General features: G+C 39.5%; 1 protein-coding gene across 4 annotated transcripts in view; it reads right to left on the bottom strand.

Annotated features, from left to right (window-relative positions):
* Positions 1–18417, bottom strand: part of piezo2b (piezo-type mechanosensitive ion channel component 2b) — a 50096-nt gene that overhangs the window by 29718 nt on the left and 1961 nt on the right. For all 4 annotated transcript variants that reach the window (XM_077615732.1, XM_077615734.1, XM_077615733.1 and 1 more), the window contains exons 2-9: positions 14492–14587; positions 11687–11812; positions 7245–7287; positions 4530–4692; positions 3845–4115; positions 3553–3766; positions 2622–2796; positions 186–305 (exon numbers count right to left, since the gene is read on the bottom strand). In XM_077615732.1, the coding sequence (XP_077471858.1) occupies positions 186–305; positions 2622–2796; positions 3553–3766; positions 3845–4115; positions 4530–4692; positions 7245–7287; positions 11687–11812; positions 14492–14587 (1208 nt within the window). The remainder of the gene's footprint in view (positions 1–185; positions 306–2621; positions 2797–3552; positions 3767–3844; positions 4116–4529; positions 4693–7244; positions 7288–11686; positions 11813–14491; positions 14588–18417) is intronic.

Below are 18417 nucleotides of genomic sequence, written 5' to 3' on the forward strand. Positions count from 1 at the left end.
TTGGATGCCAAGCGTGGACTCAAAGCACCTTTGACACCCCCAGGAATAAAGAGGCCCAAAAGCACAGTGTGAACTTGCCAAATAGTGAAGCCCTGTTTGGGCTAAAGATAAAGCTTAAAATGATACTTTTGGGGAAATATGTCATACTTGTAAAAATCCTGAAGTGTTTATGAAAGAAAACCTACATTTTTTTGGTCAGTCCCTTGCCGGGACCCCCACCACATCTGCCTCTTCCTGTTGGCTGAGTTATTTGTACCGTTCCCGACCGGCTCGTCTTCCTCACACGCGTCTTCCTCCTTGTCGTCCTGAAACAACACAGATAGTCGCTGTGGTTGGAATGGCGGAGACTTTCATCTTTGGATCGAATTGGCGTCCCAAGGAAATAAAAATAAAAATGAACCACTGATGGCTTTTTGTTTCAGCTAAACTCGGGTTGGTTCGCGGGCCGTTTTAACGTCAACTTGATTTCACGTGGGCCGGACCCTTTTAGATATAATATTTAGATATTTTTTTTTATAAATTGATTAAAAGAACTGGATTAAAATCCCTGAATATTCAGGTTTTTTATAGATCTAAAACAATGTTTATTTTAGCTTTTTTAAATATATTTTTAGATTTTACAAAATGATTTTTGAACTAAAAACACAGAAAAAAATGATTAAAAAATTACAATTATTGATTTAAAAGGGGGGAAATCTAGAAATTTAATATACATCTATACTCTTCATTTTAATTTGATCCTAAAACAGAAAGTCGGCACTCATGATTTTCTTTCCCGAGCCCCACAAAATGATGCGGCGGGCCAGATATGGCCCCCGGGCCGCCACTTTGACACATGTGAGCTAAACGGTCGATTTTTAACAGAGAAAAACCTCTTTGCTGTACTTTACTAAAATTGTGGAATGAAAACATAGGCCATCTATTTTTCACTTTATTAGAACGTACACGATTATTGAACTCCACGCCACTTTTCCAGCAGCTTTTTCGTATTTTGACATGAAACATTTGCCAAATGGAATCGACGCCCCTGGCGGTCACGTGCCGTTACGCCGTCCAAACGCAACGGCCGGTTGGCTGCGTGAGAGCGGAACTGCGTATAATTTTGTCAGAGTGCCTCGAAAGCTAGCAAACAGAACTCAACTCGTGTTGGAAGCTATATTGAATATCTCAAAGGATGCTGTTTTCACTTTACACTAGATATCTGGAACGAATCTATCTTTCGAGGCACTTTTTCCGACCTTGGCGGATGGCCGAACGGGGTTTAACAACCAACCGCCGTTTCTGCGTCGCTTTATCAGCCAGGGCGAAAACGACACATTTTCTAAGACGTAATTTAAAAAATAAAAATAAAAAACATGACCCGAGAAACCGTAAAAGAACACAAGGTCCATTATAATCTTATTATTGAACACGCCCGGCCGGCAACGGAGGATTTATACCCTAACCATGTTTTATTATTAGCATCTTCTAAAGTGAACACAAGTGGGATCAATAGACGGACGGATACAGCCCTGCCAGGCTTTGAAGTAATGGCCTCGCACATGGGGGGGGGGAAAAAGGAAAAAAATACATCAATCTATAGCTCCATTACAGGACAGAAGGGCAGCGTTTCTAACTGCGACGTAAAAGACATTAAAGTTCCACCACGGTGTGGAATGTCGTGGAAATGCAATACAGTACATATATGGCAGTGTTTCACAAGCGCTGAGCAATGTGCCGCGGGAAATTGCAAAAAGTCATAAAATGTAATATTCACAGAGAACAATTCATATGAATGTAATGAGATTAAAATGGATCTATTACAAGGTTAAAGTCAAAATACGATGAATATTAAATGATAGATTATATTATTACAAGATTCAAATTGTGAAACAGTCATTTTGTTGCTTATTTTTTCTCTAACATGACCCGGAAGTATAACTTGGCCCAGTGAGGCGAGTGGTTAGAGCACATGTGTCAAAGTGGCGGCCCGGGGGCCAAATCTGGCCCGCCGCATCATTTTGTGTGGCCCGGGAAAGTAAATAATGCGTGCCGACTTTCTGTTTTAGGATCAAATTAAAATGGAGTATAGATTTACATTAAGTTTCCTGATTTTCCCCCATTTAAATCAATAATTGTCATTTTTTAATCAAATGTTTTTAGTTCAAAAATCATTTTGTAAAATCTCGAAATATATATTAAAAAAAGCTAAAATAAACATTGTTTTAGATCTATAAAAAACTGAATATTCAGGGCTTTTAATCAAGTTCTTTTAATCCATTTATAAAAAAAATATCTAAATATTATATCTAAAATGGTCCGGCCCACGTGAAATCAAGTTGACGTTAAAGCGGCCCGCGAACCAACCCGAGTCTGACACCCCTGGATTAGAGCGTCGGCCTCAAATCTCTGGGGTCCTGGGTTCAAATCCAGGTCACGCCCACCTATGTGGAGTTTCCATGTTCTCCCCGGGCCTGCGTGGGTTTTCTCCGGGTACTCCGGTTTCCTCCCACATTCCAAAAACATACATGGGAGGCTGATTGGACACTCTAAATTTCCCCTCGGTAGGAGTGATTGGTTGTATGTTTCTACCTTTTTTTATTTTATTTAGAAGTAATAGCGTAAAAGTGATGGGGTCTTACGGTAAGCTCCTCGATGGGCTCCTGCAGCCAGAGGCGTATGAGCGTGGCCAACGTGTAGTAGAGAAGCAGCAGCATGACAGGATTGACAAAGTGGTGCCACTTGCGCTCGGGGTGCACGATCAGCTTCCACGTGCTGTTGCAGTGGGTTTGGATAATGGGTGACATGCCAAAGTACCTGCGGGGAGGAATACGTTCAAGCTTGGAACAACACCGTTTCCTTTGTTAACAATAGTTTGACACGTGAACTATTTCAAATTCAAGGGCAACGATTGACGTGTAATAGACTTTTTGCCTCAATGAAACATTGAATAAAGGTGTGTGTGTGTGGTCGGTACACGGTCGATTGGTCGTCGGTCTTTTGGTCGCCCGGAAGGTTATTGATAATTACCATTTAAATCGTTGCTCAAATTCCCTAAATACAAACTGCGAATTACTATTTAGTCATACTTAATGCCCTAGTAATTATTAGGCTAAAGAAAAGCTCCAAATTTCCCGGACTTTGATTGTTTTTTGTTGGAGAACTTGTTAAGATCCTGACTGACGTAGCTTCTTAAAGGGACAACGCATGTACATACAAATTGCCATTGTTGGCTTTTATTGATGCGTAGACCGTGTTGTTTTACCTTGTTTTGTCGCCGGTCTTTTGGTCGCCGGTCTTTTGGTCGCCCGTTGTCGCGGTCGGGGCGACCAAAAGACCGCGACCAAAAGATCGCGACCAAAAGACCGGCGACCAATCGACCGCACACGGTGTGGTCCAGGTGCGAAATATTGCGGTCTCCTGCCTCATGCATAATACAGCGAGAAGGGTGCTTGTAAAAGCCTCGACGTCCCGGGGAGAGTGAACCGCCACACAAAAATGCGTGCTAGGCTGATTGGACACGGCAAATTTTCCGTCGGTACGGGATAAGCCTGTTTTGGCGGAGGACCTGACCTGATGAAGCCATCTTCGGGCGTGACGGACTCCTGGAAAAACTGGAACTGGTAGAGGTAGAGAACCAGCAAGTGTCCGGCGCTGAAGATGGCCATCAGCACGCACATGCAGCTGAAGAGCAGCGTGTCGAAGGTGCGGCGGAGGGACCACCAGGTGCAGAGGAAGAGAAAGATGAAGAAGTAGACGGCCGAGGTGAGGGAGGGCAGCATCATCCCTGAAACGGCACACAAACAACAACAACATGGTGGCTTCCGGCTCCGGTTCGTGGGACAAAGGAGGAACGGCGCCTCACCCGTGGCCCCCAACAGGATGGTCACCACCACTTTCCCGGCCGTAGTGATCAGGTTTCCAATGATCTCCTTGACTTTAGAGGCCACCTCCGGCAGCAGCCGCAGGATCTTCCTCTTGACGCTCTCCCTGGCTTCTTCCTCTTCCTCCTCGTCCAGCTCCTCGCCTCCGCCGCCCTCGTCGTCATCGTCCTCGTCTTCCTCGGCCTCGTAGCCTCCGTCCGAGTCCTCCTCCAGCAGGATGTGATCTTCCAAGCTCAGCCTTTCGTCCATTTCCTTTGGGTTGCAACAATGAAATCACCCTTTTAATTGATTAGGTTAGGTTAGGTTAGAACTTTATTTCATCCTGTATTCAGGAAATTTCTTGGTTGCAGTAGCAGGACAGACACAAGACACACAAGACAATGTAGACCTAGGTAAAAAATGAAATACCATATAATGTTGTGATAGCTTTGTTCAAATTGGGAAAAAATATTTGGATACCGGGATATCCCTATTTTTTGATTTGATCAATGAAACCACTTCCCTGTTGTATTTATTAAAATTGTGCACATAGTCATTTATTATTAGCTTTTGTAGTGAATACTTACTACTCTAGTTTGGGAGAAGAAAAACTTTTGCAAATAAGTCCATTCATTTTTGTATTTTGCCAAACTATACGATGAGAACTTTTTGAAATCCAAATCGTACTTGTTCCTCCGCTTGGAATTGGGCGTTGTCCTGAGCCATCTCCTCGGGCGGCCTCTTCTGGACCAGACTGCGACACAGAAACCAGATGGCCCCGCCCACCACGCACATGCCGATATCTGGTACAAACACCCTGATGCCGTTGCCGGCGTCCGCGCCGATCACGCTGAGAAAACAAGACCAAAAAAAAAAGGTTAGAAAATCCCACCTCGCATGAACGCACCACGTCGAAACAATAGCTCTTCCGTTTGTTCAGGTATTGTTTGTATTCTTGGTTTTCGCGTGCGACTGAATGAAATAAATTCCGATGTTTTCTCACACAACGCCGTAAACAAGTGACTAAGTACGAGAGAATGTTCAGGGCAACGCTTAATAATCATAAAACGAGACTAGTAGTTATAGCAAAGGTTGCGTGGGGGAAAAACAAAACAAAACAAAACACCCCAAAAAAGAAAACGCCAAGTTACGGTAGTGTTGGGATTGGCGTGGCTGGGTGAGATTTTGTGGCGCCACTTGAGGACGACATTTACAAGGTGTCATGATTGTCCCAAAATGACTCACAGCTTTCCAAAATCCCTTAAAAGTGGTGTTTTATCGCCCAAAGTATTGTTCTTACTTTTGTTTTATGGTCAACAGAAACCCATCCTGAATCTCATTAACACGTTCATGTGCAAATTATGACTTTTATTTTCTTACCCTTATAAGGGCACTCATTGGCTACCATGGTCAGCCCTCCCAGTTTACATGAATTGGACATCTATTGCTCTCAATGGCACACAAAGATTTAAAAAAAATGTCTTTAAGAAATATAGTTCTTGTGTAACTTTTGGCCATAACCAGTTTATTTCTGTTTGTATATATTTTAACTTTATAATTTTCCAATGGATATATAATGATAAAAAAATCCAAAATAATCATTAGGGATCACTTAAAAAATATATTTTTTTATTTTTCATGATGAAAAACAAACATAATAATTCTTATTTTTTATTATGGAAAAACAAAAATAATGTTTTTTATTTTTTTATGATGAAAAACAAAAATAAGTTTTATTTTTTATGACAAAAAAAGCCATTTTCCCAGTAAAGTTTAAAAAATCAAGTGCAAGCAAAAACCATTTTTAAACGTCCAAAAACAGTCCCTTGTCATAAAAAAAAGGTTATAAGTGTTGAGTGTCGACTTTTGTTTTTAACAGTGTTGACAACAAACAGAATTTGTGGAAATTTTGGGGTCATTATGTCAATCAGTACATTTAAAAAAAAAAATGTTCTAACTCCAGGCCTGGAAAATACACACACACACACATAAACACATTCCCTCGGACTGATGGGTATTGACTGGAGATTTAAAAAAATAAATAAAAAGCTAGCAAAGTAGCCGCAGTGGCTAACATTGACATTCTTATACTTAGGCGCAGACATGGCGGCTGGCTAACTGTATTTAGTTTTCATCAGGAAGCCACAGAGGGACCCCAAAGTGCTCTTTGCCATCATGGTCAGGTCGTTACGCTGCCCGGAAAAGACGCCGCCACGGACGGCGTCTACGATAGCGTCGAGAGGAATCGGGATGGTTCAAACGCTCGCTTCTCTTCCGGAAATGGATTTTAATATCTTTTTTGAAAGATGCCACTTCTCAGTGTGCAAACGCACATCATCTAGTCCAGTGTTTGCCAACTAGTGTGCCGCGGGAAATTACAAGAAGTCATACATCGTAATAATGCAAGAGAGACATCTTAATATTAAGAGATTAAAATTGAACTATTATGAGGTTAAAAATGAAATATGAATTCATAGATTGTACTATAACAAGATTCAAATCGTAATATTATCTCTTTGGTTTTCCGGGCTTCAACTTTCGTCGACGTTAAGTTTCCATGAGCACAAAACGGCTTTTCTTATTATGTTAGTTGCTTGAAATAATATTGGGAAGGAAAAAAAATGTCGTAATATTACAAGATTTAAGTCATTTTCTTGTTTTTACGGAACTGTTTGGTCCAGAGGCATCACCTTTTGGTGACGTAAAGTCTCTGAGATCACATGACTTTTTGCGTAATATTGGGGAAAAAAAGTCATCAATCAAAATAAGATTTTTAAAAAAACATAGCATTAATTATTTTAACATCAGTCGAAATGAAAGCTGGACGAAATCTGCAGACATCAACTTTGATGACGTTAGATCGGTGTGAAAAAAAAATCAATTTTGGAATAATTTGGTAGGGATTATTTCATTCCTGTTAATAAAACTTTGATGAGAACGACTTTATAATGTTGATGTAGGTGACATAGTTTTAAGTGAGATTTCGAGATTTGTGCCTCAGCTCAAAAAAAGGTTGGGAAACACTGATCTAGACGTCTGTATTGGTTTTTTTTGCGTCAATTGAGCTAGGCCAGTTGCGTTCTCTGTGTTAAAAAGTCGCAAAGGAGGCCAACTGGACCAAGTGTGGTCACGTCAGCATTGTGTAAGAATCCTCCCGCTGCCGAGTCAGCCCTTCCCCAAAACATTAGTCAGTCTCGCTGTTCCTGACGACCAAATTGCTCAACGTTGAGATAAGAACGGTGCAGCGTCCACGTTCTCGGCTTAAGAGGAAAAATAAATAAATACATTTAAAAAAAAAACGCCACACTTAAACACTTAAAACCCTGAGCAAAGAGCAATGAAACGTACGGAGAATAATGTTATTAGGTGCGCATTTGTGGTCAGACTTGCTTGGAAGCTTACCTCTCAAATCCAATTTGTCGGATGGATTTCTCCCACGCGGAACCTGCACGGAGAGAAAATGTTTGGGGAGTGTTTAGGAATATTAAGGATAAGCAAGATAACAACAAGGCGGTTCTGGTTTGTACGCGGCGACGGAACGGGAGAGGGATGCAGGACCACACGGCGCAAAGAACAGTAAAAAAGTGAAAAATAAATTACAGAGTTTGGAAATGAATGTGTTTGAGTATTCAAAATGAAAGGTTTAAAACAAAAGCTTGGATAAAAGAAAGGTGAGGACGTTTAAAAAAAAAAGTGACTTTAAAAAAAAAAAATCACATTATATATCACAATTCACTTAAAAACAATGGAAACCTGAAATAGTTCATTTTTAGTTAAGAAAAAAAATATTATAAAAAATGATTAAAAAAATGTCAAAACTTCAAAAAATATATATACCATACCACTAGGTCAAAGTGGCGGCCCGGGGGCCAAATCTGGCCCGCCGCATCATTTTGTGTGGCCCGGGAAAGTCAATCATGAGTGCCGACTTTCTGTTTTAGGATCAAATTAAAATGAAGAGTATAGATGTATATTAAATTTCCTGATTTTCCCCCTTTTAAATCAATAATTGTAATTTTTAAATCATTTTTTCTGTGTTTTTTAGTTCAAAAATCATTTTGTAAAATCTAAAAATATATTTTTAAAACGCTAAAATAAACATTGTTTTAGATCTATAAAAAAATGAATATTCAGGGCTTTTAATCCAGTTCTTTTAATCCATTTATAAAAAGTCTATCTAAGTATCTATGAAATTGAGTTGACGTTAACGCGGCCCGCAAACCAACCTGAGTCTGACACCCTTGTACTATACATATACACATACATAATTGGAAATGTCTCAATAAAAATCAGCTGAGAGGATCAAATAAGGTGAATGAGTCTTTCTGCTGTCAATTGGAACGAATTTAAGACTAGTAGACATCCAATCCATTTGAAGTGAAAGGATTGGCACCCCCCTGCAAGTTCAAATGGATTGGACGTCTAGGGCTGTCGATGGCAGTCGGCGAGTTAATGAACAGAAGTCCTTCATTGGGTCTCAAAGGCCTCGTCTTCCGAGCGCTTCAAATGTCCCCGAACGTCGTTCTGGAGAAGCGGGAGTGCTTTTCCAGCTATTGAAATGCCTCCGACAAACCGGTGCAACTTTGCCGCCAGAAGACAAACGCTGCCAAGTGGACCGAGGATCTCGGCGTGACATATTTACACCCTCAGAGGCTGTTTGCTAAGCCACTAATTAAGAGAACCACAAGTCCGTGGTTTGCAAAGTGAGACGATACGTCATGTCGCAGCGCAAAACGGCGTGACCGTCAAGACGGATTGGATGTCGTCTATCACCGACGGCTTCATTTAGGATACGACATTAAATCCATGTGATCGTGTGTTCCTTTAGTTTCAGCCTTGTGTCAATAGGCCAAAATTGGTATCAAAAGTGGGGCCCGTGGGCCGGCAGTGGTAAAGATCAATTATAAATATGCTAAATATCAAGGGTAAATATGCTCATTTAAATGAGACAGGAATTTTGAAAATATAATTGTGGTGAATGAGTAGTACATACTGTAGAAATGTTCAATATAGCATAGCAGACTTGTAGACTATAGAATAGTAAACATGGTTTAAATGTGGGATAACAAAAGCGCATAAACTAGGTGTGTCAGACTCGGGTTGGTTCGCGGGCCGCGTTAACGTCAACTCGATTCCACGTGGGCCAGACCATTTTAGATATAATATTTAGATTTTTTTAATAAATGGATTAAAATCCCTAAATATTCAGTTTTTATAGATCTAAAACAATGTTTATTTTAGGTTTTTTAATATATTTTTAGATTTTCCAAAATGATTTTTGAACTAAAAACACAGAAAAAATGGATTAAAAAAATGACAATTATTGATTTAAAAGGGGGAAAATCAGGAAATGTAATATACATCTATACTCTTCATTTGAATTTGATCCTAAAACAGAAAGTCGGCACTCATGATTTACTTTCCCGGGCCACACAAAATGATGTGGCAGGCATGATTTGGCCCCCGGGCCGCCACTTTGACACATGTGGCATAAACTAAAGGGAAACTAAAGGTCAAAGGTCAAACCCTTCCCTGCCGTAAACAGTAACAGATGCCCAATCCATTTGATTCGGAAGGACTGGCAGTGTAAGTAGTTGACGATCTGAAATACTACTGCCGACAAAAAAGTGCCTTCCTGCGCTTGATTAATGATGGCGCTGAAATTCAAAAAAATATTCCTTCTCAAGCCACTCCATTAAATTTGGACGTATACTATTATTAAAAATAATCCCAGTATGTGTTGTATTTAGGTGCATTTTTTTGTGCATTTCCTGTATTTCAAGTCATTGCCTCCCTGATCTGACCTTTCTAAATCTGGTATTGAAGCCCTTGACAGGCTTTCCTTCTGCGTTGGGCGTAAACAAGAAGCCTTCCTTCAAATTCAGGCGGTTCCTCCCCGAAATGCTTCTATTTCCTCCCAACGAGTGGGTCAGCGTGAAGTGGAGGAGGATAGAGGAAACCCTCAGCAGCTCCAGCTGCTTCGGCAGGTCATTCACTGGCCACCGCCTTTTCCTTAACACTTACCCATCATTCCTATGTGCTGACTCAACGTGGTGTGTATTTGTGTGTGTGTGTGTGCATAATTAGAAATAGTGTGGAGTCTTGTGACTTGTCAACTGTCAAAGACTTGGGTGGAGTTGACTTCAAGGAGGAGGGGCCATGGAGGGTCTTATCATAGCCCAACCGTCACAAATTTTACGTCATTTTCTACTCCTTCAAAATGCCGTTTTGTTGGCTGAAGAGCAGCGCTTTCTGAATTTTGTGTGTACACAGTAATCCCTCGATTATCGCGGCTTCACTACTTTGCGATTTTGTTTCCTGCTATTCATTATATTTTAAAAAATTAAGTTCATGAAAATGTGAAAATCCACGCTGAAAGTCGTAAGCGGAAGAAAAATGTTAAATAGGGGTGACCCTATTTTACAATGTTTTGATTATCGCGACTTCACTACTTTGCGATTTTTTCTGCTATTAATTATTTTTAAAAATTAAGTTCGTAAAAATGTGAAAATCCACGCTGAAACTCGTAAGCGGAAGAAAAAAGTTAAATAGGGGTGACCCTCTTTTTTCGATTTTTCGATTATTGCGACTTCACTACATTGCAATTTTTTCTGCTATCAATTATTAAAAAAATTAAGTTCGTAAAAATGTGAAAATCCATGCTGAAACTCGTAAGCGGAAGCCACTCTTGCTACTAGAACTCAGCACTGAAAGAAATAAAGTAAATAGTTAAATAGGGGTGACCCTACTTTGCGATTTTTCGATTATCACAGCTATGTCTGCTCTACATTAACCGCGATATTCGAGAAATTACTGTATACTGTATTTGGGCTAAAACATCAAAATACACGGATTAATTTCTGAATAGTGCATTGGTAATTAATTAGATAACAATGAGGGTGACGTAGCAGAGTGGGTGACATCAATTCTAAAATCAAGAGTGAAATGATTTGTTTATTAGATCCGGGTATTTAAAAAGGAGTAATGTGAGATAAAACTGAATTCAATGAGATATTATTGGTATCTTAATTTAAACATTCTAAAAAAACAAGTGTAAATTTTGCATGACTGACATTTGTTAATTACGTTGAGTAATCTGTTAATGGAGTTTTCTGCCTAGCTGGCATCCAACTAGACATTTTCATTAGGTCCCATTTGTGAGGGAAGAAGCACTTTTTGCGGGCCGGAAGCCTCGCCATTAATCATAGCTTCAAAGTTGCTAACTCCCAGAGGATTGCATCTGAAATTGAGAGATCTCACCGCCACAGATGTTTACATAATTAAGTGCAATAACTTTTTGTCAGCCACTTCCATCCCCAACCAAAAGTATGCCACAACAGTAGACAAAAGCAGGAAGAAGACCTGCACAAAAGCGCCATTAAAAAGAAGATGCGGGAGAAACAACATCTAAAAATCCAAGACACGTATTCTTAAATATAATATAAAATATCTTAGATTGTGCAATATTGTAGAATTTACCTTGCTAGGATGGGACTATTTATATTTTTATATTACTTTTTTTACTGGGAAAACGCACTTTGTGGAGTAGCACCACCAATTTCGCTAAACGCAGCTGTAAATTATGACAATAAAGGATTTTGATTGATTGATTGAGAAGATGATGCTCACCAAAAAGTAAACTAAAGATCTGAAAGAGATTTTAAGACAAAAAAGACTTAATTTTTTTTAAATACACGGCCTGAAAACTGGAGATGATGTGTTCAAAGACACCTCGATCTTAAGAGGACATGGGGGAAAAAAAGCCAAATTTCAAATCCAGAACATAATAACCAACAAAGACTAAAAACACAAACAGAATAAAACCCTTCTACCGAGGTACTTACAGTTGAAATCTGGGTTGATGGAGTTGCCGGCCAGGAGGCTGTTGACCGTAATCTGATAAATGATGTGCAGCAGCAGGAAGGACAAACTGGTAAAACACAGTGACTGCAGTAGACGCCCAGTGTAGCCTGGACGGAAGACACACAAAAAAAATGGTGGTTATCCTTTGTCGTAAAATTACTCGCATTATAAAGATCTATTTCAGGGGTGTCAGACTCGGGTTGGTTCGCGGGCCGCTTTAACGTCAACTTGATTTCACGTGGGCCGGACCATTTTACATATAATATTGAGATTTTTTTTTTTTTATAAATGGATTAAAAGAACTGGATTAAAAGCCCTGAATATTCAGTTTTGTATAGATTTAAAACAATGTTTATATTAGCTTTTTTAAAATATATTTTTAGATTTTACAAAATGATTTTTGAACTAAAAACAATGGATTAAAAAATTACAATTATTGATTTAAAAGGGGGAAAATCAGGAAATTAAATATACATCTATACTTTTTGATTTGATCCTAAAACAGAAAGTCGGCACTCATGATTGACTTTCCCGGGCCACACAAAATGATGCGGCGGGCCAGATTTGGCCCCCGGGCCGCCACTTTGACACATGTGTTCTATTTCATCCCAAAAGTTGTTTTTATTCCTTCAACGAAACTCCCTTGAATCTTAACCATCCATCTCCAACGCACCTTCTAATTGGCTGAAGGACAAAACAAAGCATTTCTTTGGGTTTGTAAAAAATGTTTTATTGTGCTTTTCCTGTTTTCTGACACACTTTGTGATGTAACAAAAAAGTGTAAAGTCTCCCTTCCATGAAGTATGGCCCCTCTGGTGAAGATAGCGGTGAGTGGTCTTGTTTAATGACCTTCCCTGGAGCCACATGTTCTTCCCAAGGCTCCAATCCAAGAAAACTGCCCCAGCTGTTGCACATGTGTGCACCTTTATAGCAATTGTTGCCATGGAGACAGCAGGCAACAGTGGGAACTCCTTTGATGGAGATCCTGGGACTAGTTTTTGATGCGAGCAGGTTTAAGTATTATTTGTTGTGTGTGGAAAAAAAACCCTCTCCATTGCTTTTTTCCCCCCCCTTCTTAACTTTTACGACATTTACTGCTCTCCTCCGACCTGACGGTGGAGTTTTACGATCCTCCGTCTCAGGTAAAGCGCTACTGGCTGGGATTTGATCAAATCTGCTGGATGACGGCAGGCGGGTTAAAACTTTGCGCAATTAGCGTTAATTTCCCCACTCGATTCCCCAGGCGGTCGCAAAGCCTGGAAAAAGAAGGCTTGTAAACGCGGAGAGGTGGGCTGTTTGGACGCATTCCAAAAGGCAAAATTGGTGCAAAGAAGCAACTTGGCTTTTGGCTGCAGATCTTTTTCGCCCTGTTTTGGTCGATGGCCGCGGTTGGATTAAACCACTTTTTTCTCTAATGGCCACTTACAGAAAATCAAAGGCTGCAAAGGGCTACTTTTAATTGTTAACCAGGAGATTGGAATAAGCTAAAATATATATTTTTAAATGATTTGTTTATTTTAAGTAACTCATCGGCTGCCATTGACGGCAATAGAGGTATAAAGATATTGTAAAAACACCTTATTTTCACGGCTATACTGCGCATCGTATTTTTTGGTTCCAAAAAAAAAAAAAAATCAAGAGATGACACCAATCCAAATTTCTGAACTATTTTGGTGGGACAAACATGAATTATGAGAAAAAACATGTCATAAAAATGACAAAAAAAAAACAAAAAAGATTGATATTAATGTGAGTTATTTCATAAGGGACAGCGCATATTAATGAACAAAATCATATTTATTAGTCAGGGCATGTTTCTTGTTTGTCAATCTGGAATAAATTATGATTCTACCATGAAAAAACCCTCCGTCAGGCCTTTTTTATTTTTTTCTTAGCGCTACCACAAAAACAAGAAATATCCAGTTCAATGTCACGCTTTGGCTTGTCATCTTTCTTTTCACCAAAAAGTTTGTGTATTCTCAGACTTTTGGTGAAAGCTCCTAACAAGTGACATTCCACAACAAATAAGTTTAAAACTACATGCAGTGCTCCCAAATGAAATCGATAAGGGGACGACAGTATGCGGTTATACTGATCATGACATAATAAGACACAATTCATAGATGGCTAAACATTCCCCTCCCTTGACTCTTTAACTATTGATGAGCATATAAGTGGTCCACTCTGGATGAGCCGCTCCACTTCCTGATTGTTATTTCAGCTGTGGACGCCGTGGACGCCGCGGACGCCGCGGACGCTGCCCCCAAATGCATTTCTATATTATTGAGAGCCGCGGGTTCTTTCTGGCGTGGTGAGAGGTGTTCTCCTGGGTGACCGCAACCCAAACCGCCAGCGCGAAAGAAACCTCAGCGTTTGTTTGAAATTCATAGGCGTTAAAAGTTAAGGAATGTTTGAGTTGAAGAGCAAATCGGGAATGATGAAGAAATGCCAAACGGATTTTTACTTAGCCCTTCCAATTAAAGCCAAAAAAGCTTTTACACTCTTTTTTTTCATGTGGTAACCACAATCCAATACAGGTTATTCCGATTTTTTTTTCTCGTAGTCTAGTCTAAAAGTTTTATTGCAGATTGGATTAAATGTTATATCATGTTTATAATTACACCCAGGTTTTTTTGTCAATGAAAGTGTCATGCTGGTCTGCATAGTTCTTTTTTTTCTTAATATGAAGTGAAACAGTTAATGTGCATTCTTAAAATGAAAATATTAGTTTTTGCTATACATATTATCCTAGACAAAATTGGAATCTTTCAATTTTTGCATCTTACCCTGCATGGTGGTACACGAAGGCTCGGGGAAGAGGGGAATAAGCAGGAGGTAGATGAGGTAGATGAGGGAGAGGACATTGTACCTGAAGAGACAAGCTGGGGGAAAAAAGCAGAAAAGTGTTGGCAAGGGGTCATCAACTCCATTCCCTGTAGAGTATTATGCTAAGCTAATACATACATACGCATATATACACATATATACACGTTATATATATACACATGTGTATATATGTATATATATATAATACGTATACACATATATACATATATACACATATATACACAAATATACACATATACACATACACATATATATACATATATACACACATATACACATACATATATACACATATACATATATATATAGATATATACACATATATATAGATATATACACATATATAGATATATACACATATATAGATATATACACATATATAGATATATACACATATACACACATATATACATATATACACATATACACATATACACACATATACATATATACACATACATACACATATATACATACATACATATATACACACATATATACATATATACACATATATACATATACATACACACACATATATACACACACATACACACATATATACACACACATATATACATATATATATATATATATATACACATATATATATATATATATATATATATATATATATACATGTGTGTGTGTGTACATGATAATACGGAGTATTAATCAGCTTACGTATAAATCAAAACAGCATTACATAACAGCTCCAATACAGCCAAGTAACTAAAAGCAAAATACATATATCGTCTTTATCAGGCATAACAATCATGCTCGGGGTTATCGTGCCGGGCGTCTTCCTTTTCGACACACGTTCCATTTTTCTGAAGTTATGCGCAGAGTCAGGTTCTCCCTTTGTGCAATAAAATCAACAAGCACGTCTTTGACTAGCCAAAAAAAAAAGGTAACTTAAGTTTTTATTTATCTTTGCCCACTCAATGGTGCTATTCACCAACATTGGCCAAGGCTCCGCCCACATAAGTGCTCTTACACTCAAAGCTTAATCTAATTATTAAGAATATAGGCAACGGCAAGAAGCAGTATTTATCTGCAGACGCTTGACCACATGCTTCCCGTCTGCCGTTGGTGAGTCACAGCCGGGGGATCTATAAAAAAATAATAAGCATCTTTTGTTTTCATATATCACATGAAGCAAAAAAGAAAAAGTTGAATCGAGCTTTTGTCTCTTCTCGTCTTTTAAAAAGCCGCAAAAGGCAGCCAGAAAACCACAAAGAAGTCCGACTTTGGGCCCAGAAACATAAACGGGGTGTTAAGGAGGTGCAGTGCAGCACCGCAGGCGATAAGTGAGGAATTTGAAACGGGCTAAAGACTTTTTTTAAAGAGAAGCATATGAAGTCACCCCTTGGCACACTTTGACTTTACTTTCTTGTCTTCAATCACACATCATTTGTTTTTGATAAACTTGTACTTAAAAAAATAAAAAATAAAAAAAGGTTTGATCATTTCTACTTTTTGCTTTTAAACATGTATCATGCTAACATGGCAAATGCTAACTGAAACACTGACATCCAGTTTATTATTATAGTTTTATATTATTATATATATATTATTATATTATATTATAATCCAGTATTAGCAAGATAGTTGGAGCGGATTTAGCAACTTTTCTTTGCTAATCTTTATAATTGATTCATTATCTGATTCACTTATCCTCACAAGGGTCGCGGGGGTGCTGGAGCCAATCGTAGCTAACGACACGCAGGGGGCGGGCCGGTTTCAACCCAATTGGAGGGTACAGATCGACAGAATATCAACAAAAAAGAAGCACTGTTGCAAATTTTCTTGAAATAAAAATAAAAAAAATAGTCGGAGGCAAAACTAAAGTGCATGATGATGCTCTTCTGAGTTATTTGTTGACTTCAGAGTTGCATATCAGCAGTTCAATTAAAAAAAGGAAAACATTAGCATCATCATGCACAATATTAGCACCCATAAACTGTGTGTATGTGTGTGTGTGTGTGTGTGTGTAACTACACACTGGTGGCAAACAGCTGTGGTGGCTGTTGTACAATTGTGTACACAAGGATTCTGTAACTGTGGAGTATCAAAAGAGGTGATGCAAGACGGACGACGGGCAGACAGGAGCGTTAAAAAGCCAATACGTAACGAAATCGGCCGTTGTGGGGATTGCTGGCGGGTGATAGTGGACGGGAAGGAAGTGGCAGGTGTTTGAGTCCCAGAAAGCAAAAACATCTGCTGTGCTCAGTCGTCACTCTGAGGGGCCCCCGACCGACTTTGGTGACTTTTTATCTCTTGGCTGCAAACCTGCCGGACACCGACGGGCCCGTCCAATTTCCGTGCAAATATTTCTATGGAGCCAGCGTTTGGTCTTTTGGTACTCGGTCGATTGGTCGCCGGTCTTTTGGTCGCCCGGAAGGTTATTGATAATTACCATTTAAATCGTTGCTCAAATTCCCTAAATACAAACTGCGAATTATTATTTAGTCATCATACTTCATGCCCTATTATTAGGCTAAAGAAAAGCTCTAAATTTCCCGGACTTTGATTGTTTTTTGTTGGAGAACTTGTTAAGACCCTGACGGACGTCGCTTCTTAAAGGGACAACGCATGTACATACAAACTCTTATACACTCACAGGTCGGCTCAGTGAAACTGCTCAGGGCCATTGTTGGCTTTTATTGATGCGTAGACCGTGTTGTTTTACCTTGTTTTGTCGCCGGTCTTTTGGTCGCCCGTTGTTTGGGTCCGGGCGACCAAAAGACCGGCGACCAAAAGACCGCACACGGGTCTTTCAGCCAGTCGGCATTATTGCCGAGGTCAATTGTGGCGTTCAATTTCTCTCCACGTTTAAATTGACTCGCTTGCAAACAGGCGCTAAGAACTCGACCGACGACAACCGCCGGTATCATCGCCGTCGTCGCCGCCACGACGCCCCGCACTACGCGTTCCAATTGACTTCCTGTGGGCGGCGACGTAGAGACGTACAGGAGTGCTCCTTTTGCACTCCCAGAAAGCCATAAATTATTTAAAAGCTATGCTTACGATAAAAGGCAAGTCAATTCTCTCGCCGGCGAGCCGCATTATTAATTCATGGTGTTAAAACGGCTTTCCGCCAATTAATGGAGCCCATGCATGACCTGGCGATGGCTTCCGGAAACAACGGTGCGGTGATGCTAGTGCATTATAGCTGGGCTTACATTTAAAAATACATAAATAAATAAAAACACTATTGAGACTGTGGTGGGACCGTTTCGCATTTGTGGCTTGACCACAAAATGGCCGCTTAAACACCTGAAAGTAAACAGCGTTTCATAGATGCGGACCACGGTGACCACACGACAAGTGAAGCTCAATGAGAAGTAGTCACAAACTCCAGGTTATTTTTTCCTTTTTGGAAAAGGCGTGTCGGAAAGGTTTGATAACTGTCGGATAGGAAAAAGAACTTATTGGCACACAATTAAAGATCAACTAGTTTCAATATGTTCTTTTTTTGTTGTCTCAAATTCAAATTACAGGTTTATTATCACCAGTAGGATTCGAGTTAGCCAGTAGAAAGGGAGCCGGGAGGTCGTAGTGCATTTTGTACTTGTTTTTCCTTTAAAATAAAAGTTTACAAGATTTTTTTCTGGATTTTTTTCCTCTTTTTGGTGCACCAAAAAGTGGAAAATGCTTATTGGTCGAGGATTAAACTCCCCATGTCCAAATGTAATCAATTTAGTTGTACTATCTGGTATTATTTACACTATATACTACAAATGTACTGCAAACTTGTTTGTTAATTCGGATTGTGTATGATTTTACGTTCCCAGTCACGCAACGCTTTGGTAAATAAACCTGCATCAATCCGCGTACATTTTAGCGGAATTTTCAACATGAC

This window comes from Stigmatopora argus, chromosome 12, assembly GCF_051989625.1.
Source record: "Stigmatopora argus isolate UIUO_Sarg chromosome 12, RoL_Sarg_1.0, whole genome shotgun sequence".
Taxonomy (NCBI): domain Eukaryota; kingdom Metazoa; phylum Chordata; class Actinopteri; order Syngnathiformes; family Syngnathidae; genus Stigmatopora; species Stigmatopora argus.